Here is a 27862-nt window from a genome sequence, read left to right as displayed (position 1 = left end):
CAATCATTCCTTTCTAACTTAATCCAATGTACTATCTTCAATACGTTTAAATTGTTGTCTTCCTAAATACATAATCTCCATCCCACCTTTCTTGTCATCTAGGATCCAACACCCCTCTCTATATTTTCTTTCTAGAAATTGGGTACTGAAAGTACGTAATGGAGGACTGTTATTTTTTTTTTTCAATGATTGGTTAAGAGATTCTTTGAGGATACATCTTCCCTTATTTTTCTATTGGAATTATTATCAGAGACATCTATAGCACAAGTCCACTGAGAGGGATAGCATTATAAAATACTACATATAATAATAATAATATGCTCTCTTAATCTTTATTAACAAAAAACAGTCATTCTGCTTTTACATTATGTATGGTCTCTCAATTCAAATATATTCAGTCATAAAATTTATACTGAACTCCATGATACATTTATTGGTGTTCAATCGGCCACTGCAGAAATACTCTTACCTCTAGGTAATAAGTGCACCTGATAACAGGACACTATCACAGTGTATATATCTATTGTTACGTCTCTATTCATTACTTAATTTTCCGTAAATTCGTTCCGACGAAACTTTAGCGACACAAGTCCTTTCTTAAATAAAACTGGTTTATTCTTTCCGAATACAACTTTACGATACACTTAATTTCAACAGTCGTTCTGTAACAAACGCTATAACTCACTCTCACGAGCTCGACTTCAAACAATACTCCGTTCAATTACACACTCTCTGACTGCAGTTCAATTACTCATTACCTAGTCACGTTGTGACCATCTTATATATACCAGGCTACCCCCAATCTAGTAGTCTCCCGATAATTCACGAAGGTTCGAGAGAAGTACGTGGCGTGATACTAGTCACGTAACCTCGCTGACGCAACAATATATATATATATATATATAGAAAATGTTTAGGGTTGTTGATCATAAGGCAATTGTTCATCTTTAGAGTTACTTTACATATCCATTAACCTCTTGATAAATAATGAACAATTTATAAATATGTAAAGAATTTTAAACAAATTTAGTTTTCTTTACTTTTGAGCAGACAATATACCTTATTAAGAATTCTAAACTAGGTAGGGGAAAAATATGAACATTCACTGTAATATCAATACAAAGATACGATGCCAATCAACAACACGAGTCTCGACTGGAAGCTAAGATAGAGCTTAGTTCTGGATTGCACATTGTAGTATCATAGCAGCAAGTGTTGAAGATGTTGGACAGCATGTTGATCCACAATCTTCTGAGACTAAAGCAGATAAATTAAAACATGAAATATTTCAGCTTCTAGTTACAAAAAAAAAGAAGCTTTACGTATACAGTGATGAAGCAGATATAACTTAAGAGAAGGTAAAATGCACTAACAAGTCTATTCTTCAGTCTCTGAGTAATACTCTACTAATAACTTTCCTAAAGTTTTTTCCACTGCAACTGAAGAGAAGGTAAAAGATGAATTTGTTTCTCCAGTCACTGATTAATACTATATTAACGAGTTTTCTAAAGTTTTCCTACTATAATTGAAGAGAAAGTAAAAGGTGATAATAAATTTGTTATTCAGTTTCTAATACTCTACTAACGTGTTTTATAAAAAAGATAATAAAATATAAATACTTATCAAGCAAAGGACTAAATCTACATAAGTTTCAACCATCAACACTGAAGTTTATCTTTAAATAAAGTTGTCTCTTCAAGTACGAGTTCCTTGAGTCTTTCTTTAGGAAGGTCATCAAGCCCCATTTCATATCGGAATACTTCTTCAGATACAGGCTAATTAATAATTAATTATAATTGATGCAAGATATAGGCTTCCAATAAAACAACTAAAACACTGTATTTTACTACATCTTACTTAGAAAAATCTGATAAAACCCTAGTGGTTTTGATTAATCCAGTCATTGGAACCACTTCAATCAGTTTTGATTAATCTAGCCGTTGGAACCACTTCAATCAGTTTTGATTAATCCGGCCGTTGGAACCACTTCAATCAGTTTTGATCAATCCAGCCGCTGGAACCACTTCAACCAGTTTTGATCAATCAGGCGTTGGAACCACTTCAATCATTTTTGATTAATCTAGCCGTTGGAACCACTTCAATCAGTTTTGATCAATCCAGCCGCTGGAACCACTTCAACCAGTTTTGATCAATCAGGCGTTGGAACCACTTCAATCATTTTTGATTAATCTAGCCGTTGGAACCACTTCAATCAGTTTTGATCAATCCGGCCGTTGGAACCACTTCAATCAGTTTTGATCAATCCGGCCGTTGGAACCACTTCAATCAGTTTTGATTAATCCGGCCGTTGGAACCACTTCAATCAGTTTTGATTAATCCGGCCGTTGGAACCACTTCAATCAGTTTTGATCAATCCAGCCGCTGGAACCACTTCAATCAGTTTTGATCAATCCAGCCACTGAAACCACTTCAATTAGTTTGGATTAATCCAGCCATTGGAACCACTTCAATCAGTTTTGATTAATCCAACTGTTGGAACTGCTTCAATTGGATTTGATTAATTCAGCCATTGTCAATCTTACTGAGTTTCCCTAAATGTGATTCACCAACGCTTTTTTTTATCCTACATGTTTTTTACTATAATGAATGAAACTTTATTAACAAAAACAACTCTGATATTGCTTATGTATTTACAATTAAGATAACAGGGACCTAATGACATGTTAAATATACTAATTTCCCAGCAATATGCTATAATAAATGACAAGAAATACAGAAAGTAAAGAATACGAGTGTTCCAAGTGAAACAATATAGACCAGAATGTAATTACCATCATCATTAGTAATCTATAAGATCATCTTTCTTCATTTTTAATTAATTACTAAGTATTTAAAAAAAGTCATCATATACGATAATTACCCATGACAATGAAGGGGCAGGAATTTTTCCCCTACAAACAAAATACAGTTTTAATCTAAAAGCTTTAACACCTATGTGAATACTTAATAAAAAAAAGAAACATCAAATGCAGACAGCTCATTAATGAATATTGCTTTTTTATTATTAATAACTAATAAAATAATTTTCTAAGAAGTTTAATTTCATTTTAGCAAAGCTAAAAAAATTTTTGCATGCTGAGATTGGTCAATATTTTACAGCAGCAAAAAAAATTAAAGTACTTACAATTTCTGGTAAAACAAAGCATTAATAGAGCTTTTTTTTAATGATGTAATTAATTTCTATGTTAATAGCTCTATGCATGAAAAAAATATTCCAGAATAAAAAAAAACTTTAATACCAATGTTTGTGGTGGCTAGCCAAATTTCAATTTTCTACATTTTTGGTCAGATTGTTTACTCTTGTTCAAAACTGTTATTAGAATTTTTTAAAGCTCTTCTCTATGCATTTTTGAAAAAGAATGACATTTGTCACATGTTCGTAGCAATACAGATAAATAAATTTTGACTGTTTGGTTATTCAGCTTGAGTAGCTAGCTGGAATGTTTTGATTTTTATAGTAACAACAATTTTAATAAACTCTAATTAATTAATTATAATTAAAACAGGAAAAAAAATTGTCTTTGGTCTTTAACACAAAGTTTGTTTTTAGTTTACAATTTTCCTTGTTCACAGTTATTATTAACTTTCAGGACTAGTACTCTATAACTCAAGGGTCACACCTGAGTCCAGCTTCACTCTGCCTGAACTTAAGGTACATGCAGGGTTGTTAAAAGCCTTTCAAGCATAATCACTCAGTTACAAGCAATCTGTATGTTGTTTTTATTGAAATATACATGCAACATAAACAAGTGATTAAGACCACATAAACAAACACAATTAAGGACTCACCTCATCATCATCATCAGGATTGTAATACTGCTGCCGCCAAGATTAGAACTCTTCTTCTACACGATGATTTTTCTTGGGCATTTTAGGTCAACAAATTGTTTATGAAACCAATACCTAAAAGTCAAAGACTGTTTTTTTATCTCTTTAGTAAATATCATATTAGAACTTATATTTCTAACCAAATAATTAAGTTTTTATTAAACCACCCTGCAGTTATGAAACTGAACAGTATACAAATGACCATAAGATACTCAGGATTTTTATGAAAATACTTACTCAAAGTTTTGCTTTTCAATCTCTTCAGATTTCTGTAATTCCCCAAGTTTACCTGCCAAAAAAGCTGTAAAAGAAAATGTTGAGTAAATATAAGTTATTTTTAGTCTTATGATCTTTATCATATTGTTCATTATATCTTCTTCACAGAAGTTAGAACAACTTCTTTACTTCAGTTAACACTACATATATTAAAACATTGACTTCTCTACTTCAGTTAACAATATATAAATTAAAACAACTTCTTTACTTCAGTTAACACTGCATATTAAAATAATGACTTCTTTACTTCAGTTAACATTACATATATTAAAACGATGACTTCTTTACTTCTGTTAACAGAACATAAATTAAAACAATGACTTCTTTACTTCAGTTAACAATATATAAATTAAAACAATGACTTCTTTACTTCAGTTAACACTACATATATTAAAACAATGACTTCCTTACTTCAGTTAAAACTACATAAATTAAAACAATGACTTCTTTACTTCAGTTCAAACTACATATATTAAAACATCGACTTCTTTACCTCAGTTAACGCTACATAAATTAAAACAACTTCTTTACTTCAGTTAACAGAACATAAATTAAAACATTGACTTCTTTACTTCAGTTAATGCTACATAAATTAAAACAACTTCTTTACTTCAGTTAACACTGCATATATTAAAACAATGACTTCTTTACTTCAGTTAACAATATGTAAGTTAAAACAATGACTTCTTTACTTCAGTTAACATTATAGAAGTTACATAATGACTGAGAGTTTAAAAATCATTGGTAACATTCTAGTATCTTTTAAAGACTCCAAACCCTACTAATTTAAAGTGTTTTGTTCTTAAGCTACACAATGGGCTATCTATGCAGTGCCCACCACAGTATCAAAACCCATATTTTAGCATTATAAGCTTTCAGACTTACCATCGAGCCATTAGGGGTCCTAATTAAATTGCTAATTTGATTTTTTTCTTTTAGTTATTTGTACCAGGGAAACAAGTCAAACATATTATTAAAATAGCAGTCTCTATCTCCAGAATGCACCTTTTATTACTCAATACTTTGTTTTACAGCTTCTTCTGCCATAATTTATAACCTTCAAATTACCAACTTGCTTAGATGGTGTTCACTACCGATGAGATCCACATACTGCATCATGATGATTTAATTTATTTTTGCTTTTTACAACACTCAGTGTAAAGAACTGTCCAGAAAAGTTTGGTGAAATCACTCATTTTATACATAAAATACACAGGGAACCACAGCAGCAGTAATTATAGTGGGATTAATTATACTATTTTTGTTCACATTTTTCTGTGTTTGACTCTTACTTTACCTGGCATTTTGTAATGAACAATGCCATGGACCAACTAGCAACTTATTACATAAAGAGTTTAGAAAGCCGATGAAGTGCAACCATGGATTAATAAGTTAAGCTGGCCCAAGTCTACAATACAGAAACAATTAACATTATGTCCAAGAAGACAAGCAAAGATAGAGCAAATTGAAAATACTGAATAGATAGTTAAAGCTTATTATTGAGAGTTACGGGATTCAATCTTATTAAGTTCCAAAGCTGGTACCACAGTAATGGTATCCAAAAACTGCAATCCACTAGGCTTCTATTGTTATGCACAGAAGTCTGAATCTTAGTGGAGCAACATGAGTGATAAGATGAAAAGTTTCGCACTCTTCAAGAAAGTTACCGTAACAACCGAGCATTAAAGAAAGAAACTTTTGTGTTTAGCATTTTTCCAGAGTTGTATCACATTTTCTTGCAAAGCAACTGTGAAAAGGATGAAAAGAGAGGCCAGAGAATGTGAACTAAGTCCTGTCATAGCTAAGACCTTAATGCATTAAGATGATTTGACTGTCTACCAAATCAAAAAGATTCTTGGTATTGGTTAGTGAAAAATAAAATCTTCTTATGTAACACTGAATCAAAGAAATGATATAAAATAAAAGTGACAATTGTTTGTTGAATTTTGTGCAAAGCTACTTGAGGGTTTTTTGCACTAGCCATCCCTAATTTTGAAGTGATAGATAAGAGGTAAATTGGCTAGTCAACACTACCCATCAATAATTCTTGGGATACTCTCATTGAATAGTGGGATTTGACCAACACTCCTATAACACACTCATGGTCTCAAAGTGAGGAGTATGAGGCCTTGTTCAACCCAACTGACAAATGTTTCCCCAAAGAAATGAAGATTGAGAACAAACAAGATTTCAACTAGCATTAGTGCCTGCTAACCAGGTGTATTAATACACTAATTGTTCTGGTCTCAGTCTTTACTTCATTGTTTGTTAGGAATGAAAAAGCAAGATTCTTAAGCTATGTTGAAAACATTTAAGGCCTAGAATTTGTTAATTCTCAATGATAGAAAGTGCTATATATATTTATTTTTTTATTAGTTAAAACAAGTAAATGTTTTTTGAAGAGGTGAAAACAGATTTGAACTCATGTATTTACTTGTCAAGAAGAGATCTAATGTACTAATTTACCATGTTTTGGATGGGTGCTATATATATTTATTGATTTTTTATTAGTTAAAACAAGTAAATGTTTTTTGAAGAGGTGAAAACAGATTTGAACTCATGTATTTACTTGTCAAGAAGAGATCTAACGTACTAATTTACCATGTTTTGGATGGCAAAATAATTTGGTTGTTACAAAAACTTGATTTTTGAGTAATAAACATGGCACATTATTTGAGATTTATTCTATTGATTTGGGGTTGGGTGGGAAAGTTCAAACGGTGGTCAATGTAGCTTTACAGCATGTATGTAAAAGCTTAAAGCTAGTACTTAACTGACAGGTTCTCAAAATGAGCCAGTGCTTGTTTATTATCTGCCTATGAAATTCCTGGTAGAATGTCTTTTAATTAATTCACCATAAACAAAAGAACTAATGTTTATTTAAAACACTTCCAATATCAGACTCACTTAAGTGTATATTAAGTAATTCCTATAAAGTATGCTATATTTAGGTTACGTATTATTTGGATGGTAATGGAAAATACAGTGAAGAGAAAGGTATGTTTGGCTTCGAAATTTTCCAGCCTACAAAATGGAAAGACATCAAATTTTGAATACGTATATTACTAATCAAGTTTTATGACCAAATCTCCTATGAATGACATTTTTTTATGACGTTTGAATTTATATAAGCTCTCAATATGATTATACAGTCTGCATAAGAATCTTGAATATTTGAAGGATTTAATTAGTTTTGTAGTAACAGTTGTTACAAAATATTAAACTTATTTGCATTGTGTTATCTTATACATTATTAATCTTACACCTTCAAGGATAAGTAACAAAAACCAACTGCAACTAAACATACTCAGTTCACTTCCAGGAGGCTATGTCCCTCCACCAACATGCTACTCTGGACTTGCTGATCCCCCAGATAACTTGCTTTGTTTTTGTTGGTTGTCCCCCTCCTTTTAAAGAGGGATACTAGAAGGAAGGCAGTTAGTCAATGCTAACTAGTGGGCTATTCTTTACCAACATATAGTGGGATTGACTGTCACATTATAATGCCCCCATGGCATGTTCAGTGATGGGATTCGAACTTGCAGATTGTAAGTCGAGTGCCCTAAACACTTGCCTCTTGAATATCTTATAAACTTAACGTGGAACCTTCTAATTGATTTTAAATTGAAGGTTTTAGGTTCATTTAATCTTCTTGGGGGGGGGGGGGGAATGGCAATTGGCCATCCTTTACAATTTTGCATCCCTGCAAAATATTTGCTGTATAACTTCTAATAACATCTTTACATGGTGTAATACATGCGAGTTACTTAAGATATTATAAAAAGCCGTGTGCACAACAACCTTACAATTTCTTTTTTGTTTATGCAAAAATTCATAATTTTGGTGATGAGACAAAAACAAGTATATTCTTTTAAAGTTTTTCTTGAAATAAGAAATACATAAAAAATCTAAAAACTGACGTATAAGCTTTCAATATGTAGCAAAACATCTATTTTAAGAGCTCAAAGTTAACTATGAATTTTTTGTGAACCATTAAGAGCATAACTAGTATTGGCATCAACTAATTATATTCATCAGAGGGCTTCAACTACAAAAGAAAAAAACCTTTAAAAATTTCTTAAAAATCGATACGTTTAAGTTGCAATAAAGCAAAGGCATTTTTCAAGTTTCGATTGTTAAGAGCAATAAGCTATTCTGTTGAATTATAGTGCTTCAGAGACATGATTTAATGCATTATATTGTGCTAAATGCATGTTGAGTAGTGACAGGAGAAATAAAATTGTCACATCAGTGTTTCAACCATCGGGAGCATCTTCCTCACCAAAGACTTGAGCTTTTAAATTTAACGCAATGTCCGTTACAGACAGATCAGTTTTTTTGTCCACAACTGTTCTCCAGACAAGGCAGCAAGTTTTCACTCTTCCACATATTTTAATGGAAGAGCTCAGGCCCCTCCACTGATGACCTTGAAAGCCCAAAATGTGTGGGAAAATTTTTTTTTGTTTTGCTGTTATACATTTAGATAGTTAGGTTACTGTATTCATTACAAATATTATTGAATTACATGTATATTTCGGATTGATCCTGAAAACAAGTTTTTATGGTAAGTTGGCAGGAACCATAATTATCCTACAGTAAATATCTGGTCGATTTAACAACAGACTGATGTCAAAGAAAAAAAAGGTTATTTGTAAAATTTCAGAATTCAAGTTTTTTGCAGAACAACTACATAAAAACCGTATTACCGACCAATTATCAATACTTCAGTCTTTTTATAATGGTAAAGATTTCTATACATGTGGTGGCAGAGCACAGATAGCATATTGTGTAGCGTTGTGCTTAACAACAACAAACAAAACAAAATAATGTTCCAGCTATAGGTCTGTTTCTTGCAGCATTGCACATTGAATGGTCAAGAATTTGCCTTGAACCAAATAAATGGATGTTAAACATGTTGCCCATGGCACCACAGCACACATTTTTTGGCATCATACCACAGCATTAGCATAACAAATCTTTTTGTTATAAATTGCAGTATATCCTCTTTTTATTGGAAGAACAACCATTTAACTCTTCTCAACATTAAAAAAATAGTTTTTTGTATTGGAAATAAAAGTATTAATAGTCTTGCACCATTTCAAGAAAAAAATTCCATAATTTTTAAGTGTACAGATAAAGAACTGAGTAGAATATAATGAAGAAAAAGAAAAACATAGTAAGCCTCCAGAGTTACTGCTGAGCTACTGGAGGGATGTATGTCACAATCCTTTCTAATTAAGTATATTTATACAGAAAGATTGTTAGGTGATGTAGAGCCAGAGAGCACAACATTTTGATGGAGGAAGACTTCAATGCTCTCCATGGAAGCAGAGAAAACTTTCACAGCAGAACATTTAAGACCACAAAGGGCTATGAAACCACATTCCAAGAGAATGTGGAACAAAGTCCACATATACAGAATGCTCTGGTAATAAGAGAGAATCCCCTCAGCCATAAAAAAACTGTGATGAGCTGGATGTATCTCCTGGCACCAACAACTAGACAATAAAAAAGGATTTAAAATTGACCAAGACTTGCAAGCTTCCAGCCACAACTCAAAATCCATATATATTTGATGATGCTTTTAATGGTGAAACTATGGTCGTAATAAACAAAATATCTGTGAAATGTACAGTTGTCTTTACTTTGCTCAATTTTGTAATTACATAATTTCACCAAGTTCCAATGGTTTCAAGTATTAGTTATATTAATGAAGTATATATAAATATATATACTTGAAATAATTTACCATCATAATTATCATTATGACATGAAATTAAATTTTCTTTTTGTTATAAAACAGCACGTTTAAATTATGATTTAGTGAAAAATATTTCATTTAACCATAGAATGCTTGCTTGTTTAATTTTGCACAAAGCTATTTGAAAACTATATGACCCAGCCATCTCTAATCTTGAAATGATAAAAAAAGCAGCTAGTCAACACCACCCATTGGACTCTTGGGCTACTCTTTACCAATGAAAAGTGGGATTGATTATCACATTATGGTATCCCCATGACTAAAACGACAAGCATGTTCGTTGACAGGTTTTGATTCTGCAATATGGCAGTTGCGAATTGAGCACCCAAACCACCAGGCGTAGCCAAGCACTTAACTACTGTTTGTTTCTTTGTTTTGAATTTCGCGAAAGCTACACAAGGGCTACATGCACTAGCCGTCCCTAATTTAGCAGTGTAAGACTAAATGAAGGCAGCTAGTCATCACCGCCCACTGCCAACTCTTTTACCAATGAATAGTGGGATTGACCATCACATAATAATGCCCCCACGACTGAAAGGGCAAGCACGTTTGGTGGGACGGGGATTTAAACCCGCTAACAACCTGGCCATGCCGGGCCTTTAACTACTGATCATTGGCATTACAAGTATAAGAAGAAAATCACACAATATAGATTTAAACCAAATTTAATTAAAAGTTTCATAATGTCATAGTTTTTCTCAAAAACATATCTGAGAATTGGTATAATTCAGATTAAAAAAGATAAAACAGAAAAACAAGTAAGGATCTACTGTAAAAATCTATACTAACATATTATAACTATACAATAAGAACCAGCTGTAATGATCAATTTGACACAAAATTCATAAAGATTAAAAGAAGTTAATTCATATGATAAAGAACCCATTCAATTAAGATTTTGTGACCCATTACACATTTGGAAAGTTACCGTCCATTTGTCTGAGAAAGTCGCACGTATTCTGAACTACCACAGAAATCATAAATCTATTTCTTCTACAGAAAAATAAATCTTTTAACTTGTTACTGATTCTCTATAACTGTTTTGATTACAAAAATAAATTTTGTCGAAACCAGTGCAAAATTATAATCAGTATTTACAATCAGGTTTAATTCTCAATTATAAATGTAAATGTGGATTTTCAAGAAGGTGGCACATTTCTGTTTCACAAAACTGAGAATTCAAATTTACTTTAAAAAATTTTTGTACTAGAGAGAAGAAAAAAGGAAATGGCACTTGAAGACACCCCCACACAGTACTTATCTGTCACCTACAATTTCACTGAAGTATTACATACATAATAGTAACAGTAATCATATTCGTGTGACCAACGTTACTTCTTACTGTTTCCTGCAGCTTCAATTTTTTTTTTATTGGAGGTCAAAATCTTATTCAGGACCTATTCTGTACAGACACTGTATATGAAGTACCATATTACAACTGCTGGAGCTTTTGTTTTACCTTCATAATCACATGCCTCATCTTCTCGTACATTCCAGTCGAGTTGGACAAGTTTTCGAAAGGTAAATGTTCTGATACTCCGTCCTTAAATTTGGAAGAATCTGGTATGGATGTAAAGGAGCTAAATTTTGTGAGAACAGGGGTGCCACTAGACACTGAGAGGGAGCGGCTATGTTTCTTTTTCACCGGCAATTGTTTGAAGCCTTCGCTTTCACCAGGCTCTGAATCACTTTGTAAGCTATGTCTGTTTTCTGTCGCAAATGGTGATTTGATGTCATCAAATGAAATTTCGTCATTTAAACTGCTTGTATCCTCTAAATCTGTTTTACTAGAAACCTGATTCAGTTTCTGCATCAAACTTTTTTTAGTTTCTTCCAGGTCGGTTAAACACGGTGAGGTTGCTCGTGACGATACTTGGCTAGATGTTGCAGTACCCTGATCATCAGTACCCAAGCATTCTGATAGAGGCAAGGTAGAGGGAAGTGGAGGAGTGTTTGGAGGGTTATCGGTTGGAAGAGGTGGGGTGTTTCGGGGGTCATCGGGGGGAAGAGGTGGAATAAACTTACAGGTATTAGCTTCTTCATAATCCGAATCAATTATTCTTCCATCTGTATAACAAAGAAAAGAGCAAGCAGATCAAAATACTCTAAAAAAATAATCATTCTAATTCTAAATAACAAGAAGATTCTTTTATCATTCCATTTTTAGTCTCAATGATGATGATCTACTTTGAAAATAACACTCATTTCAATACATCTTTGAAATAATGGATTATTAGTAAATAAAATTCAAATGGAGGTTTTAGATTAGGTGTTTTTCTTTTATCATTGGCAAGAATACAACTAAAACACCTAAAACAAAAAGTGTAACATACCATTATTATAGTCAACTTCCATATCTTCTTCCTTTCTGTCTATTTTCAATTCTTTTGCTCTAATTTTTGAAGATTCAGAAAATTTCCTTTTTACAAAAGGTTTCGGTTCCTAAAAATATAAATTGTTACATTACATTTGACATAAAGATGTACAATACATGCACACGTGTTAAAAATGTAGCCAGACAGTTATAATACTATATAAGGAACTGCAGTTATAGCTCTCCTATTCTTGAAACAATTTAACTTAGCTTAAGTTACATATTGTATTTGCTGGTGTACAAGACAACCCTGGATTTTTTTTAGCAAATCAAGGGTATTTCTTTGAGGTTCGGTGTATAGAGCGACCTCTATAGTCAAGCAAGTCTACTTTTGTAAGGAAATTTTTAGAAGTTATATTTAAACTGTGCTAACTTGCACTATGGGGTAATCAATACAACCACAAATTTTTTTTTATACTCTTCAAACACCACAGACAGCTCAGTGTAGCATCACTTATGTCACAAACATGTAATAAACAACTTTATAAAGTTTTCATCACATCTGAACTCCGTTTCTATTACAAAAAAATACTAAACCTTAAGAGTTTGTGATCTACTTTTAAACATGTTTACAATATTAGTGTATGTTACAGAAACTAACTTTTGTTGATAGAATATTAGTAATACTTTAGTATCATGGATGAGATTAATATATTTCAAATAAAAAATGTCTTGATTAATTGTAACTAACATGTGAGATAAATAATTTCCAGTTATGAAAAATTGAGACAAATGATACAATTACAAATATGTTATTGTAACGCAGTAGGTGGCACGATGTCAACACACTTATTCATAAAAAGGGAAACAAATAAGAGAGGAACAATGAAGTTTTGATTAAATATGTTATTAACCTGAGAGTTCTTACTGTAACTCTTATCTATTAACCTGTGTATAAGATGAGGGGTAAAATCAGGCATTGTAGAGTAAAAAGTATTGTCTTGTACACCACCAAATATGGTATTTATGAATGATTCGACTGTTTAGACAATTACTTAGAAAATAAAAAACAAATAAATAAAACACAGTTGCAAATTTGAATTACTGGTATACTGTTTACCAAAATATTAACACTATGTGCATAACACTAGTGTATTGTATCAACCCATTTCTGTGAAATTACTAAGTATATCTTCACAAAATCCGGTAAATTTTTTGATAAATATTACAAGCATGTATACATAGAAAGGCTGTTTAATATTAAAGTATTTCTATTAAAGTATTGCCAGTGAATTAACTGAGTCGGTCTGATTCAGACTAGTCTGAGTGTAAGGTCATTTTGATGTTAAGAATAAAAATACTTTTTCTTTACAGTTTCATATTTCCATAACACCTAGAACCTCCTAAATAATGTGAAGTGTTTTTCCAGTAAAACTATACTTCATATCTTATTTTCTCTAGCCACCCTAACTGTAGCAAAAGTTGAGAAACATGAAATAAAATCAAAAGTATATATATTTCTTCTCTAAAATGACTGCAGATTGTAACAGACAGTTATAATTATTTATCCTAACACATCTGCTTTCATTGAACTTTGTTTTATTGCTGTAACTAGTGTAAAAAAGAACCAATAAACCATCCACAGCAAGAGCTCAGTGCAAGTTACAGTAAATAAAGTGTTAGATTATATCACGGACAGCAGTTTTTGTGGAGAAATTATTTAGTTTTATTACCTAACCTAATGTTTCTAATTATTACATTTTTAATTACTTTTATAACAATAAGCAAAACATACAAAAATAGAAAAGAAATTTAGTGTTTACCTATGAGCTCGTGAAATTTTACACTCTGAAAGATGTAATACTTTGAAGTATCTTAACAATAACTTTTTTTGTAAGGATGTTGATGTTGAACGAAACATTTTTTTTAAAATTGCATACATGAACTTAGAATACAAAGTATTATCATGCACAAAAATTAGAATGCCCTAAAACTACTATAATTTAGCTAAGCCATAAATGGATTGAAAACACTTTGTTAATAAGTCAAGGAACACTTCACAATACCAAACAATGAAATTGAGATCACTATATTTCAAAAAGTGTAATGTGGATGAGAAAGTTTCATAACGAATTCAGTAAAGTTGATTATAAATAATCCAGAATTATTAACATTTTTTGAAAGATTGGATGTGATAAGAACAGTATGACATGTGGGTTTCACATTATGGCATAGCAATATCAACACTATAAATATGTAATTTGTGTCACACTCAGAAGGTCATATTGAGGTAGAAAGCAAATCTTAAAAGGGCAATTCGGAGTGGAAAAGTGTTGTATAATACAGGGAAGTAATGACTGAGAATTTATTTAAACATTTCCTTTTGATAATAAATATGAAATATAACTTTGTAGAAAATGTTGCGACATGTGCACTTTGACCACCCATCATACACACAAGGTTAACACAACTGTGATACATTTTCAAAATATGCAGATAAGATACTGGCAGATTTTATTCTCCACATAAGAGAAACCTAAACCTAATCTAAATCATGGCTCTACTTAGAGATCTGGTACTATTTTGACTTCTTTTGCAAGAAGTCATAGATGCAAGAGGATAAGGAGAAGAATGATAACTATCTTATTGTTGTTGAAAATGTTTTATTTTCTAAATTATAATGTCCAGTTTAAAATAATTATTTTATATAACTAAATTCATAACATCATTTCCGTAAATTGTACTGCTAAAACAGCCTGTACATACATTAAACTGTATGAGCTTAGAAACCTGTCTAGCTTCTTTATTGACCAAAACAATGTCACCATGAGTAAATAATACATACAGAATAAAAACATCAGGTTATGCTAAAAAGCACTCAACATGTCACTAAAAAAATTTATAAAATGAATGTGATAAAGTTTATATCTTTGAAGTTTTTGTATTTTTTCTGTATGAAACAATACAGAGCATGTATCCCAATTTTTAAATAAAACATTTTTTCTGTTGTTGTGTAGCAATGCTACCAGTCAAGTCGCAAGTGTATACCAGAATGATTCCACTGAAAGAATTGGACCTAATTTAGTTTTGTAGCACATCATGTAGGCAGCACTGTGATAGGTTATGGCAAGGACAATTTCACAAGCTTTTTACTAACTCTTCTCATTTCATTGTGTTACAACATCTTGAGAATTAAAAACAGGAATTATACGCAATCCCATAAGAGAAATTATGGTTTATTTTAGTTTTTGCACAAACTACACAAAGGGCCCTAATTTAGGAAAGAAAGGAATGTTCTTACAGTTTTGCAGGAATTATTAGCTAGATGTGTAAACGTCATAAGAGAAATAATGTTTACAATTTAGATTAGTTTTCCATCCTTAAATGTAATTTGTTAAACAAGTAAAGGCAGATGACTTAAATCACAATTTATTTTTACTGAAAAGAAATCAGTGTTTTAGTACTTGTGTCTGAAAATATACTGAAGCATATAAGATTTATATAAAATATCATCGAACTTTACGCATTGCTGGTCTAAAATTAACCATCTATAGGGAAAAGTTAAGATCCAAATTTTTCGCATACTTTATCATGTAATACTTTGTTTTGTTTAGAGAAATGCATTTGTTTTAGTGAATGGAAGTGTGTTGAAGAGAAAGTCCAGCATATTCTGTAGTGTCATAATTTAAAGTGACTGTGCAAAGCCTAATGGTTAACATTCTGGACTGTGAAACCATGAATTCATTATTAACATCCTGTTGCTACAAAAATACACTAGGGGCCATGGGTATTATAAGGTTGACAGTCAAGTCCCATTATTTTGTCAGACAAGTTTGTTAGCTTCCTTTCCACTAGTAATTATTAAAAAAAAAAGAAAGAAAGAAGGTGTTTTCTCAAAAAACTAAATTTAATCAATGATAGACCCAGTGCCCTCAAAATGTTAAAACATGAATACACACAAGATAATATTAGACAAATTTTCCAGATGGAAAACTTTCAAGAGAAAGAGTATTTATATACACATAATTAAAACTTTACCGTAGACTTCACCGTATGCTTTGCAGCATGTCGAAGTTGATGAAATTGCAAAGAGGGCATCCTGAGATATTTACTTTCCTGTACAAGATAAGAGGTACTTAAAAATGGTACAACAATTCAGAAAATATGATGCAATTATAAAGCTCAGTTGATACAAGGTTTTATATATTCTTCAATAACTTATAAATGACTTTATGTTAAATTTACAAAGGATGTAATATAGCATGTAGTTAAAACAATTTCAAAATCTGTGCTAAATCTCACTTATGGTTACTTAATTAAAAAATCAAAAATGATTGGTTTGGTTTGAATTTCGCACAAAGCTACACAAGGGCTGCTTGTGCTAGCCGTCCCTAATTTAGTACTTATAGACTTTGTTCCGTACTGTGTATATATATATATATCTGTGTCAGTGTAAACTACTTGTATCTGATGATGACAGAACCTTGTCGAAACGTTGTACACTTGCTGTTATGTGAAACTTATATTAAAGTTTTTCTTCATTACCCATTCAAGCCATCTCCAAGCATTATAACATAGTTAAAATTCCATTAAATAAAAACACAATTCTGGTTCTAGTTGATTTTGTTTTATTGACACTTTAAAACCAATATTGAATGATCACATGATTTACCAGGGGATATATTGATCACTACAAACTTGTAAAGACAGAAATCCCTGACTTTCTAAGAGGACATCATAGTAGTGCCCATCTTGTGGATGCATCACTATTAAATGTCATTTCAAAGACATCTTCCACCTGCTGCTTAAAAAACAAACTGGTCTGCCAGCCACTGATGAGAGAATTAATTGGTCTGGTTTGTAAAATGCAACAGACTGTGTCATATACATGGACAGTCATTGGAAGCCATCCATCTACAACAGTACCATACAAGACCTTACAAAACTGTTACAGAATAGCTATAAGTCAGTTCCAAAACCACCTGTCTCGGTTGAAACAAGAAGGAACAGTTTCAGAGATGATTAAAGAATAACCAAACAAAAATTGTCGCTACTTTTGTTGTCCTGTTAGGGCTAACTGATGGAGGTAGCTTGATAGTGTGAGAAATATTCTCCTGGCTGGATTACATTTTTGTTTCCTTTAGAAAGAAAAATAACATCCATTGTGTAACACAATATTTTTGATAATCAAATTCACTTCAAAATTTTTCATTTCAATGCTAAAGGACAAACATTCTTCCAAGATGATAATGGAACAAGAGCTTCAGTGATCTTTCTTGGCCAGCACAAACATATATGAATGAAGAATACTTGAGATTACCAACCCCCTAATCCCATGGAATTACAGATATTATTTCTTGTCATTGATAAAGGGGCTACAATGAAATATAATAACATATGTCAGCTTTTAAAAGTTGTGCCACGTTTATTATAATGGTAAAAGGTGGTCTAATCTAGTACTAAGAGTGTTGTGAGGTGCTAAAGCACCTAGTCAGTGTATAGTGGTAAAATATAAAAATAAATTGATAAGAGCTTTATTGTAGCAGTAAAAATATTTAAAAAATAGCTAGAGAAACAAGAGATAAAGAACAAATATTATGAAAAGTATATATATTCTTTCATACACACAAAAAGAAACACATAGAGAGAAAAACAATGACTTCATGCTACCTAATGGATTAAAGTTTTTTTAGATATGATGATCTTTAAGTGATTAACAAACTACAAATTAAAAATTTAAAAGCAATAAACTAGTTAACTAATGGCTTAAACTGTAATACATGCACATAAATATATGTGTATACTGGATTATGTAAAGCATGGTCCGTACAGACAGGTTGAAAAATTCCAGGACTCAATCAATAAATTTCCAGGAACAACCAACTGAATAATTATAAACAAAAAAAACAATTATTAAGTGTATTAATTCTTACATAGTATAACATGCAAATAGGGGCATTTTATGCAAATTAAATGTTTTTATTTGAATGATTCTGTTTCAATAAACTGCTTCAGTATTTTGAAACTTTATTTTTGGAGTAACTGACTCTTGTACATGTGGAATTGCCCCATAGCAACTCTTCGGTCAACACATATAAATTTATTTGCAATGTCACCGGCAGTAAACATCATAGCAAATACTTGTTGAATATTGTGACATGATGTAAACAAGTAATGTGACGTTACAACTTTAAAGGTCCACGTTATTTCCGATTTTAAAACGTCGGTGCGAGTTAAATAATTGGAGCACTACTGATCAACCTTAGACTTAGCATTAAATTGTCCACAATCATAGACATAATCATGACTGCTAGTACTATTAGATCTAGTAGTACTATTAGTTATGGTAGATCTACTCCTAGTGGTGCTATCAGGTTTAGGCATAACGGCAACAGCCAATTTACCATCGCTTCTAGTTGATGCATTTCTTCTCCCATTGTTTAAATAATGCAATGTGCCTGGATCCTTTCATGTGGCAGTTTCACCCATATTCGAGATGTTGAAGGTTTTCTTGCTCAAGTTACAACCAGCATTGTGTTTGGCTGCATCGTCACGTACAAGCCAATCCGAATATTCTGGTTTATCACGCCATAAGGCATTAAGTGTGCATTTCCCACCAGGCATAGCTTTAATTTGCTTTATGTGTTTGGTTAAGTGTTAAGCTGATAAATCAATGGTTTGTTAAGTTTCAACAAACCCACGAACTTCCATTTGTTAAAATTGCATTAAATTGTTAATGAGAATAACACAGACAGCATTCGATTCAATATTTCTCACGTCCCATGGATTACATAAAAAAGCCTACATTATGACGGTTATAGTATGCTCGTGGGTACATAACCATGTAAAATTTTAAAAACTATTAATTTCTTGTATTTACGTGAAATGAACAGACAAAACAATTTTTTCTTTTTAAATAGTAAATTAAGTCCAAGAGTTTTCAGGAGCCTTTGTACATTTCCAGGACTTTTAAGCACTTTTACAGGACTTTTCAAGAATTCCCTGAGGCGTACGGACCCTGTAAAGTCAAAGCAGAACAGTATTGATTGATACATACATCAATGAAACCACGTGGTACTGGAACGTTAAATCCTGGGTAATCAACAAGCTTCACTGGATCATATTGCACTGTAAACAAAGAAAAATATAGTCTTAAGAATGCCTGTATCCTATTGTTGTAATTTATTATAAAAAATTACTGAACATATTCTCTCTCCAAATACTTATCTCCACCAACAATGAATTTTTATGCTATTGAGTACCTTAAAAATCCTTAATTGTTGCTCACCTTCAGCTCTACTACCAATAATGAGGAGAGAAGCAGTTAAAGATTTGAGAGGTTGATAACTACATCTCTAGAGCAGGATACAAGGGTGTCAACCACAAAAAAACATCAAGTCGCTCAGCATAAAAAAGTAAAACTTGTGAAGGTAGCACATGAGTAAGGAAAACTACCGAAGAGATTTTAAATAAGGAACCATAACACGAAGATAGGAGATACATGTGTGTGTGTCTATATATATAAAACAAGTGAAAGAAGTTCAAGGAAACTTCAAGTGACAAAATAAATTAAATGTGTATGGTATTCAGGTACATTGACACCCTACAGATAGTTGCAAACAGCATCCACACAGTATAGATTCTGGAAATGCTATACAGTGAATAATTTCAAATAGTAACAACAGTAAAAACTGAAACAAGCACTGTTGCAGAAACAGCACAAAATGTTTTTTATTCCTACTTTATTTACTCAACTAACTAGCCCCTAAATTCTGTTGAATTCAACAGGCTGCTGTTGGCAGGCAGCAGAATAAAGATAACTCATCTGCACAAGCTAGAGATGATTTCTACAGAGGAAAAAAGAAGATATTAAGATGAACTGTGCAGTATCCTGTAATCTAAAGATCACTTATTTTAAAGAGCATTTCTATTACATATATTCAAGGGAGATAAACCCTAAACTCTTACTAACTTTTACAAGTCTCTTTACTATACCTTGGAATGAGTGTGACCTCATTTCAGGAGTGCATGCGAGAGAAACAAAAGTATGAGCCTTATGGAAAAAATCATTGTAATATGTAATCTTTCTCAAAGATAAGGGATTAACACAAGTATCCTTTACATTAAAACACCAGGCTTACTAGGATGTCATAAGTACATGTAGATCACCTGCACAATAGTTTAGAAAAATTACCTAAATTTATATTCTTTATTTTAGTTATGGAAAGGTAAAGTGTGATGATATTTCTAATCATCAAAAAATACTTAAAGGCTTAAATGAATAAATGCTTGTGAATGTATAGTTTCTTTTCGTTTTTGAACTGATCATAGGTTATATTTACTGTGTATGCATGTAGACAAATATCCAAGTTGATGAAGTAACAGGCAGAATTTGGCCTATCTGTGTTCTGCCCGCCACGGGTATCGAAACCCGGTTTCTAGTGTTGTAAGTCTGCAAACATACTGCTGTACCACTGGGAGGCTAGATGCTTAGAAAAATAAATACAGTTTTTTTTTACACTTAGAGTTTTTTGGAGTATTCTCAGTAAGACCATTACGTATAACAACTGGCTTCTTTGCACACAGATAATTCAAGCTCAAATAGAATTGTTTTATTAATTAATCTTGTTAGCATAAAGAAAACACTTTGTTTAATAAAGACTTAACGTTAAAATTCTGAAAAACTTTATACCATAAAAGTGGTTCATTTAATATTTTAACTAAATATTGTATGATTTTCAGATTCAAATCTCACCTTTCATTGAGTCTAAATCAACCACACCATCTTCAATATTTTCATCATGACGAATAGCTAAAACAAGATAGTTCACATCATACATTTGAAAAACATCAAACCTTTGCTTCATTTCACCAACAGCACATTATAAAAATAGTATGTTTACAATCATACATCACATCGATTTCAAACAATCTTCCACACACAACTGTTATGGTGTGAACGTCATTTATAAGCTCTCAAAGCATAATTATAATTAATAATACTTGTCATAAGACATTAGTACTATGCCTATTACATTTCTAACGGAATATTTTTTATTATTAGGCCTATTATATTTTAACAATATACTTGTATTCTTTTTTTTTAACAAAAAAAAACCTTAAGGAGCTAACTAATGTCTTATCACTAGCATAATTAATTATCTTTCACATAATTCTAGCCATTATCAAACTATCTGGTACTAGTTGCACCAGTTTGTTTCATGTTTTTGTTTTGAATTTTGTGCAAAGCTACACGAGGGCTATCTGCACTAGCCGTCCCTAATTTAGCAGTGTAAGACTAGAGGGAGGGCAGCTAGTCGTCACCACCCACTCTTGGGTTACTCTTTTACCAACAAATAGTGGGATTGACCGTCACATTGTAATGCCCCCACGGCTGAAAGGGCGAGCATGTTTGGTGTGACGGGGATTCGAACCCACGACCCTCAGATTGCGAGTCAAGTGCCCTAACCACCTGGCCCGTTCGTTTCATAAAAAGATATTTAGAAACTTTAAAAGATTACCCTATTATCCTGGTATATGTGCATGTGATGTTACCATGTTTCAGCAAACTTTTAAAATAATAATACAAGAATAAACAGCTCTCACTAATATGCTTTTGAAAATGTAGTCCAAATTCTTTACAAAGAAACATGGTGTTGAAAAACTACTGTCTTTATTCACACTTTAATCGGAATGAAAGAAAAGTTTTAATTAATTATGTTCAATTATATTTTTATTGGTAATAAACAATTTGTCCTTCTTAAAAACCAATCTTACAAGACATAAATATAATTTTACTTCAGCCTCATGATAACTGCTTAGTCATTAAAACTAGGTACAACTTTATTTGCAATTTGTAAGCAGCAGTAGCAAAACAAAAACAAACAAAAAAAGTTAAGGATTGAAATGCTAGAAAAATTTACTTTCAGAAGTGTAACTGAACATGGACACTTATTAAGCATTGTAATTATTCTTATTTACTGTCATCATGGCCTTTCACAGACAGATGAAATGCAAGTAACATCCACAGAGCAACATTTGATGGCATGTTATATGTTTTTTGCTACATGTAAAACATGAGACAAGATGGCTAATGCTTAAATATCAGTTGCATGGTTTTTATATGAAATACTAGTATATGAGATTCAAGTACATTTATAAATGTAAACCTTATAACACTACTCTGGTGATCAAAAAAGTAAAAATGTAGGAAAACCACATCTAATACCAGATGTACTTCTGGAGGGTCCCTGAAAGTGTTCTGTTTCAAGAGTAAATAAAACCAAGATTAAGAGTAAAAAATATTTTTATTTCTTGCTTTTGACATTCATATATATATCATGCTGTGTTGTAGCCTACAGAGTGAATAAATTCTTCTCGTTATTCATGGCATGTGCACCTTTTACTGATGTCCTAACAGTACAAATTGCAATGTTGCCTCCCTTATGTGACATCATTTTAGTGTCTACTGACTGACTGATAGACAACGCTACTGTATAGTGGTGTGAGTGGTTAAAACGGGTGACCCCTTCAGTCCCCTTTAAGGAAAACAATACTACAACTAAATGTGTGGTATTTACAAATGAGAGATGGTTTGCCGAAACCAAAAATTGTAATTTTTTTGAAGACTATCAAAGATTTACTCACTCCTCTGCAAGGGTAAAAGCCCCCCCCCCCTCATGATTTGACAGAAGCCTCAATGTACCAATGAAGCTCCTACACTATCCCCAATTACTTTTATAGTTAGCACGTATGCAAAAAACAACAAAAACAAATTCAGTTAAGCCACTTGCCCATGGTACCTGAGCACGTGTGCCAAATTTGGCCCTGCTAGCTTTAGAGTGGGGTTATGAAAACAGTTTCAAACACAGTGATCTCATGATTCTGAGGGGCCAGGAACACAACATTCAATGTCATATTCAGATTCAGCAACCCTGAAAAGCTACTTTAAATCTCCATCATGCCTGGCTGACCTTCCAGGGGGTATTTTGGCCATTCTTGGTAAGGGGGATATGGTATATACATAATGACACCCCTCTGAGTCCACTTACCAAGTCTGGTCCTAGTAGCTCCTGAACTGTGGCAGGAGTTAGCTGAACATACATAAATACAAAGCTAAAAGCTGCATTAATATAGGATAAAACACGAACATTCACCAAGTTTTTAAATGATTTGTTATTCATGTAGAACTAGTGGCAAAACCTTTTGAAAGATACGTTACATATTTCTGATGCCACAAGTAACCAACAAGAGGTATTGATATATTACAACTCGCATTGTTCCTTACTTGATGTTATACAAGATAAACTTTTACTGAATACGACATACAATTTAAGAAATAATATACGAAGTACAATTTTTATTCTAATCCTTGTTTTCTCCAGAAATCAGTATGACTTGTACGGATGTTTAAACAAACAAATAAACTGGAAATATTCAAATACAGATAAACAGCTTAAAAATACAAACCTTTACCATCCGATCCATACATCATCAATCCTGAACTTTCTATCTCTGCTTCTTTCAGCCAACCAGGAGGGTAGCCCAAGATTCTCATCCGATAAATGTACGGAGGGAGTTGATTAGGTTGCAACTCAAGTGCTCGTTGAAGTTCAACACTACCGTGTTAACACAATTAAGGGGAAGAAAGTATGGAAAAAATTAATAACGAGAAGGCTGTCTGTATCAACTTAGTTTCTGTCTACACGTAGAAGAATAGTGTATGAGAAGAAGTGTTCAAGTTACAGAGACGAAAATTTAAGATTTTGTGAACTCATGCATCATGTGACAACAAAACTAAAGTTTAAGAATTTTTTTTTGAAATAAAGGAATTAAAATTTATATAACATAAAAGTTTGAATTATAATTTTATTGTCATTCATTGATTGTGAAGTTGCTTAATCAAGTTTTAGATGTAACTCAGTGAAACCTCATGACATGCACATGTAGGGTTAAGTGAGTAAAATCCAGTTTACTTTTAATTTGATAAATCTCTTTCATCATACATTTCTCTAGGGTGTGTAAATGATTCACAATAAGCCACAAAAGCAGGCAGCAATACACAAGTATGGCACAAAACCTACAATTACTTCCACTACGTTCAGCATGAAATTCATAAGTTATCGAAGGATTACACACCGATAAAGCTACAAATAAAACAATATTTCATCAATTTTTACTTAAGTTGATGACGAAGAATCAAATATATTACAAGATTTAAAAGAGAAAACAAGTTACTGTAGAATAATAATTACATTCTTTTGTCACGCTAGCTTGGTTTCTCGTAATCCAGCGATTTTTAGAAAATAAAAATAAATACTAATTTGTTGTTTCTACACATAGCAACTCTTGTTTATTTGAGTCTCTGTTGATTATTTCTGTATTTAAAATAGCATAATTGTTTTCAAATATTGTTAAATTACTCCTTTGATCTCAAAAAGAGATTGACTTACCTAATAACACCAGGTGTAAAACTTCTTCCCCTCTCCTCTTGATGATATCTAGATCACAACCATAAAGTTCACACTAGATCACAACCATTAAGTTCACACAAGATTCTTTTATAATATATTTAATGTTACTAACATGATTAATATTTTTCACCTGTTTAATATAAACAGTTGGAAAGACAAAGTTTTTTATAATGTAGATCAAACAACTTTAAAAAATAATTAAAGTACAATTTATAGTTGTATGGTAGCTAAAGTAGGTACCAAAAAATAATTTTCATATGTTGGCACACATCAAAGTTAACTTCTATGCATATCACTATAGATAAATGTGAAAAACGTTCATAAAGATTTGAAGTTACAACTTGAACAATGGGAGCTGAGCATTATATATGCCAATTTAAAGTCTTTCAGCTCAAAAGGAAATTAATACACCACACTACTACGCATCCACCATTTGAAGATCACTACGATAAAGACTATAAAAATCACAACATATTTTTGATACCAAGTGAAAGAAAACAGAGATACTGCATGACAAACCTAGCCTTGGACATAGTTGATGAAGTCATGTACTCCTTGCGATTCTTTGCTATTCTCCTCTTGTCGTGTTTTTCATGACATTTATCCAACAGATGGTCACCCATACAATTAAAACAAGTGAACTTAGGTCTGATCAAAACAAAACGAAAAACAATATGAATATAGACAATGTTGGAACAAAAGTTGCATTTAAAAAAAAACGTCATTTACAAATAAACTTGAAATAATCGGAGGCAGAACAAGTTATTCTTGATATTGTGTGTTTCTGAGCCACCTTATAAAATTCAAGTTTATATACATTGCAAAAACATAGAGAAAGACAAACATTCTAATGAACTTTTAATTCAACAAAATATTCTGACCTTTTATATTTGAACACAATGAGTAATCATGTATATAATAATCCAATCAGGTCTGTTCTGCTACAAATTAACAACAGAATAAGATGAAAACTCCAAAAAGTTTTGTCTCGTATGAAATATAATCTAAACCTTTTTCTTTTTTTTATAAATAATGGTGTCAACTAGACCAGTGTTTTCCAACTGGTGTACCGGGCATGGTGGTGTGCTACAGAATTTTGGAAAAAAGTCGCATGAGAAAAACAAGTAAATGAAACATATCATTTGTTGTTCAAACTAATTTTGGGGGTGGATCCAATGTCTTGAAGATTTCAACCACGTCCAAGCTCCTCAGAGTTCATCATCAATGGGTGGTAGGGTTCATGTATCATATATCATTTGCATTAAAATAAGTATGATTTGAAAAAGGTTGGGAAACACTGAACTAGACTGTATGTATTATAAAATGTTGTAAATAGAAGGGTTAAAATTTATCTTTATTACTTAACATTTGTGTTTTTTCTTTTAATAAGTGAAAAGAAAAAATATAACTTACTACTCCAATAATGGCAAATTAATGTAGCTTTTTTTTTAAATGGATAACATTGGTATGAATGCATGTTTTGATGCACCATCCCTTACTGCAGCATTAGAAATTAAGTTATATGTTTATCAATATCTGAGTAACAAAACTAGGAGACAGTTTACCGAAACCTGTTTTATCTATGAAAAACTTATTGAAAAAAATATATACTAGTCTTATTCCCTGTTCATTTTGATGTAATCGTGCTGGTTATAAAATAATTATTTCTAAGAACAAAGGTAGAAGTTTTCTTAGGTTAGTTATGATTGAAATCCTAGTCAGATGACACTTTGTCAAAGATTAAATAGTGCTTGTTATACTACAACTGTTGTTATGAAGAAGCAATACCGAGACAGTTTTTGTTTGAGCTTCTGGGGATTTCCTTCTGTTCTCTTGTCTTGCAGGATCTCCCTATAATTTTTATCATAGCTGTATTACGTTATCTCATTAAAGAAAAATCTGTAAAGGTATCTACTTACTGCACTGTTAAAGTATCTTAAACCCTGAAACAAAGGTAATTTAACGGAAGGACAAGCTAATGAAATATAAACAATTACTAGAAAAATAGCATACTTTATATCCTACACAGTTAACACTTGATAAGGATGGTTGGTCAGTTTTTAATGTTCAAAAGATGTTCAATTAAATTATAATTTCTTTCTCAGATCAGAAAATCAGAAATCTACTGAGAAGCAAAAATATATTTTACAATATCATTTCAATACATTTCTTAGGCAGAATGCTAATGTTCTAATACTTTGTTACCTCTGTTAATAACGTATATTAAAAAAAAACAAGCATATATATATATATATATGGTGGAAAAAGATACACAGGAAGTCTGTTTTGTTCTGCATAGGAAGTTTTGTCTCCTGTATGCTGGAGAGTGTCAACATAGAAATCTTGAAAGAACTGTAGTTGTCCACTATCCTAAAAAATAAAGTACACAGAATGATTATAAACTTCTAAGAGAAATGACATCTGGTGAATAAAAAGTGTATTAGCATAAATTGAACACAAAAAATAAATTACACAGCATGATCATAAATCTCTAAGAAAAGTGACACCTGGTGAATACAAAGTGTATTTGCATAAATTGAACACAAAAAATAAATAAACTGGTGAAAAGATATTAATCTAATTTTATGCGTATAAAGAGAGATGTGAAATAATTTTAGCCTTGCGTCTCAGTAATATAATCATAACCAAATCATATCTTTAATAGTTCTTCATACTTGACGTTTTGAATTAATAAAAATTCTTCTATTCATGTTTTGCTTATATGTTTAGGATAATCATGCAAACTACACAAGGGATATCTTAGCAAGCAATCTTTAATTTTGAACCAATAGACTACAGGGAATGAAGCTAGTCATCAATAGCCATTGCCAATATTTATAATGGATTCATGAACCTAAAGTGTGGAGTGTGACTTTTTATGTGTGGTAATGGGACATAAGCCATATACACTGAGTGGTCACAAATAAATAGACACCTAATTTTTCGTCATTTAACTGATTTATGCTAACTAATTTGTGTTCACAGAGCACTATATAAATGAAAATGGTCCAGGAAGATGGAGCACCGTGTCACACTGTTAGAAACACCCAAAAGTGGCAGGAAGAAAATGGTATCCAGAAGTTGCCCTGGATGAGCCAATCTCCTGACATGAACCCCATCGAAAACCTCTGGGCCATACTCGACTGGCAAGTCAAGAAACAACCAAAAAAATCAACTTCGAAGAGCGAT

The 27862-nt window shown here is 32.0% G+C and overlaps 1 protein-coding gene across 2 annotated transcripts in view; it reads right to left on the bottom strand.

Annotated features, from left to right (window-relative positions):
• Positions 1 to 832: 832 nt before the first annotated feature.
• Positions 833 to 27862, bottom strand: part of LOC106462727 (zinc finger CCHC domain-containing protein 8-like) — a 33536-nt gene continuing 6506 nt past the window's right edge. The window contains exons 4-16 of one of the 2 annotated variants that reach the window (XM_022390049.1): positions 26946 to 27043; positions 26462 to 26542; positions 25193 to 25321; positions 24653 to 24700; positions 23670 to 23818; positions 20956 to 21012; positions 19258 to 19328; positions 16239 to 16316; positions 12220 to 12328; positions 11346 to 11953; positions 4087 to 4150; positions 3811 to 3924; positions 833 to 1257 (exon numbers count right to left, since the gene is read on the bottom strand). In XM_022390049.1, the coding sequence (XP_022245757.1) occupies positions 3893 to 3924; positions 4087 to 4150; positions 11346 to 11953; positions 12220 to 12328; positions 16239 to 16316; positions 19258 to 19328; positions 20956 to 21012; positions 23670 to 23818; positions 24653 to 24700; positions 25193 to 25321; positions 26462 to 26542; positions 26946 to 27043 (1524 nt within the window). In that variant the 3' untranslated portion in view covers positions 833 to 1257; positions 3811 to 3892. Of the gene's footprint in view, positions 1258 to 3810; positions 3925 to 4086; positions 4151 to 10535; positions 11954 to 12219; positions 12329 to 16238; positions 16317 to 19257; positions 19329 to 20955; positions 21013 to 23669; positions 23819 to 24652; positions 24701 to 25192; positions 25322 to 26461; positions 26543 to 26945; positions 27044 to 27862 lie in introns of those variants that run through there. The other variant, XM_013922674.2, reaches the window with a different exon arrangement.

The sequence above is a fragment of the Limulus polyphemus genome, unplaced genomic scaffold, assembly GCF_000517525.1.
Source record: "Limulus polyphemus unplaced genomic scaffold, Limulus_polyphemus-2.1.2 Scaffold1233, whole genome shotgun sequence".
Classification (NCBI taxonomy): Eukaryota; Metazoa; Arthropoda; class Merostomata; order Xiphosura; family Limulidae; genus Limulus; species Limulus polyphemus.
Note: the sequence above shows the minus strand (reverse complement) of the source record. Positions and strands in the feature narration are given on the sequence as shown.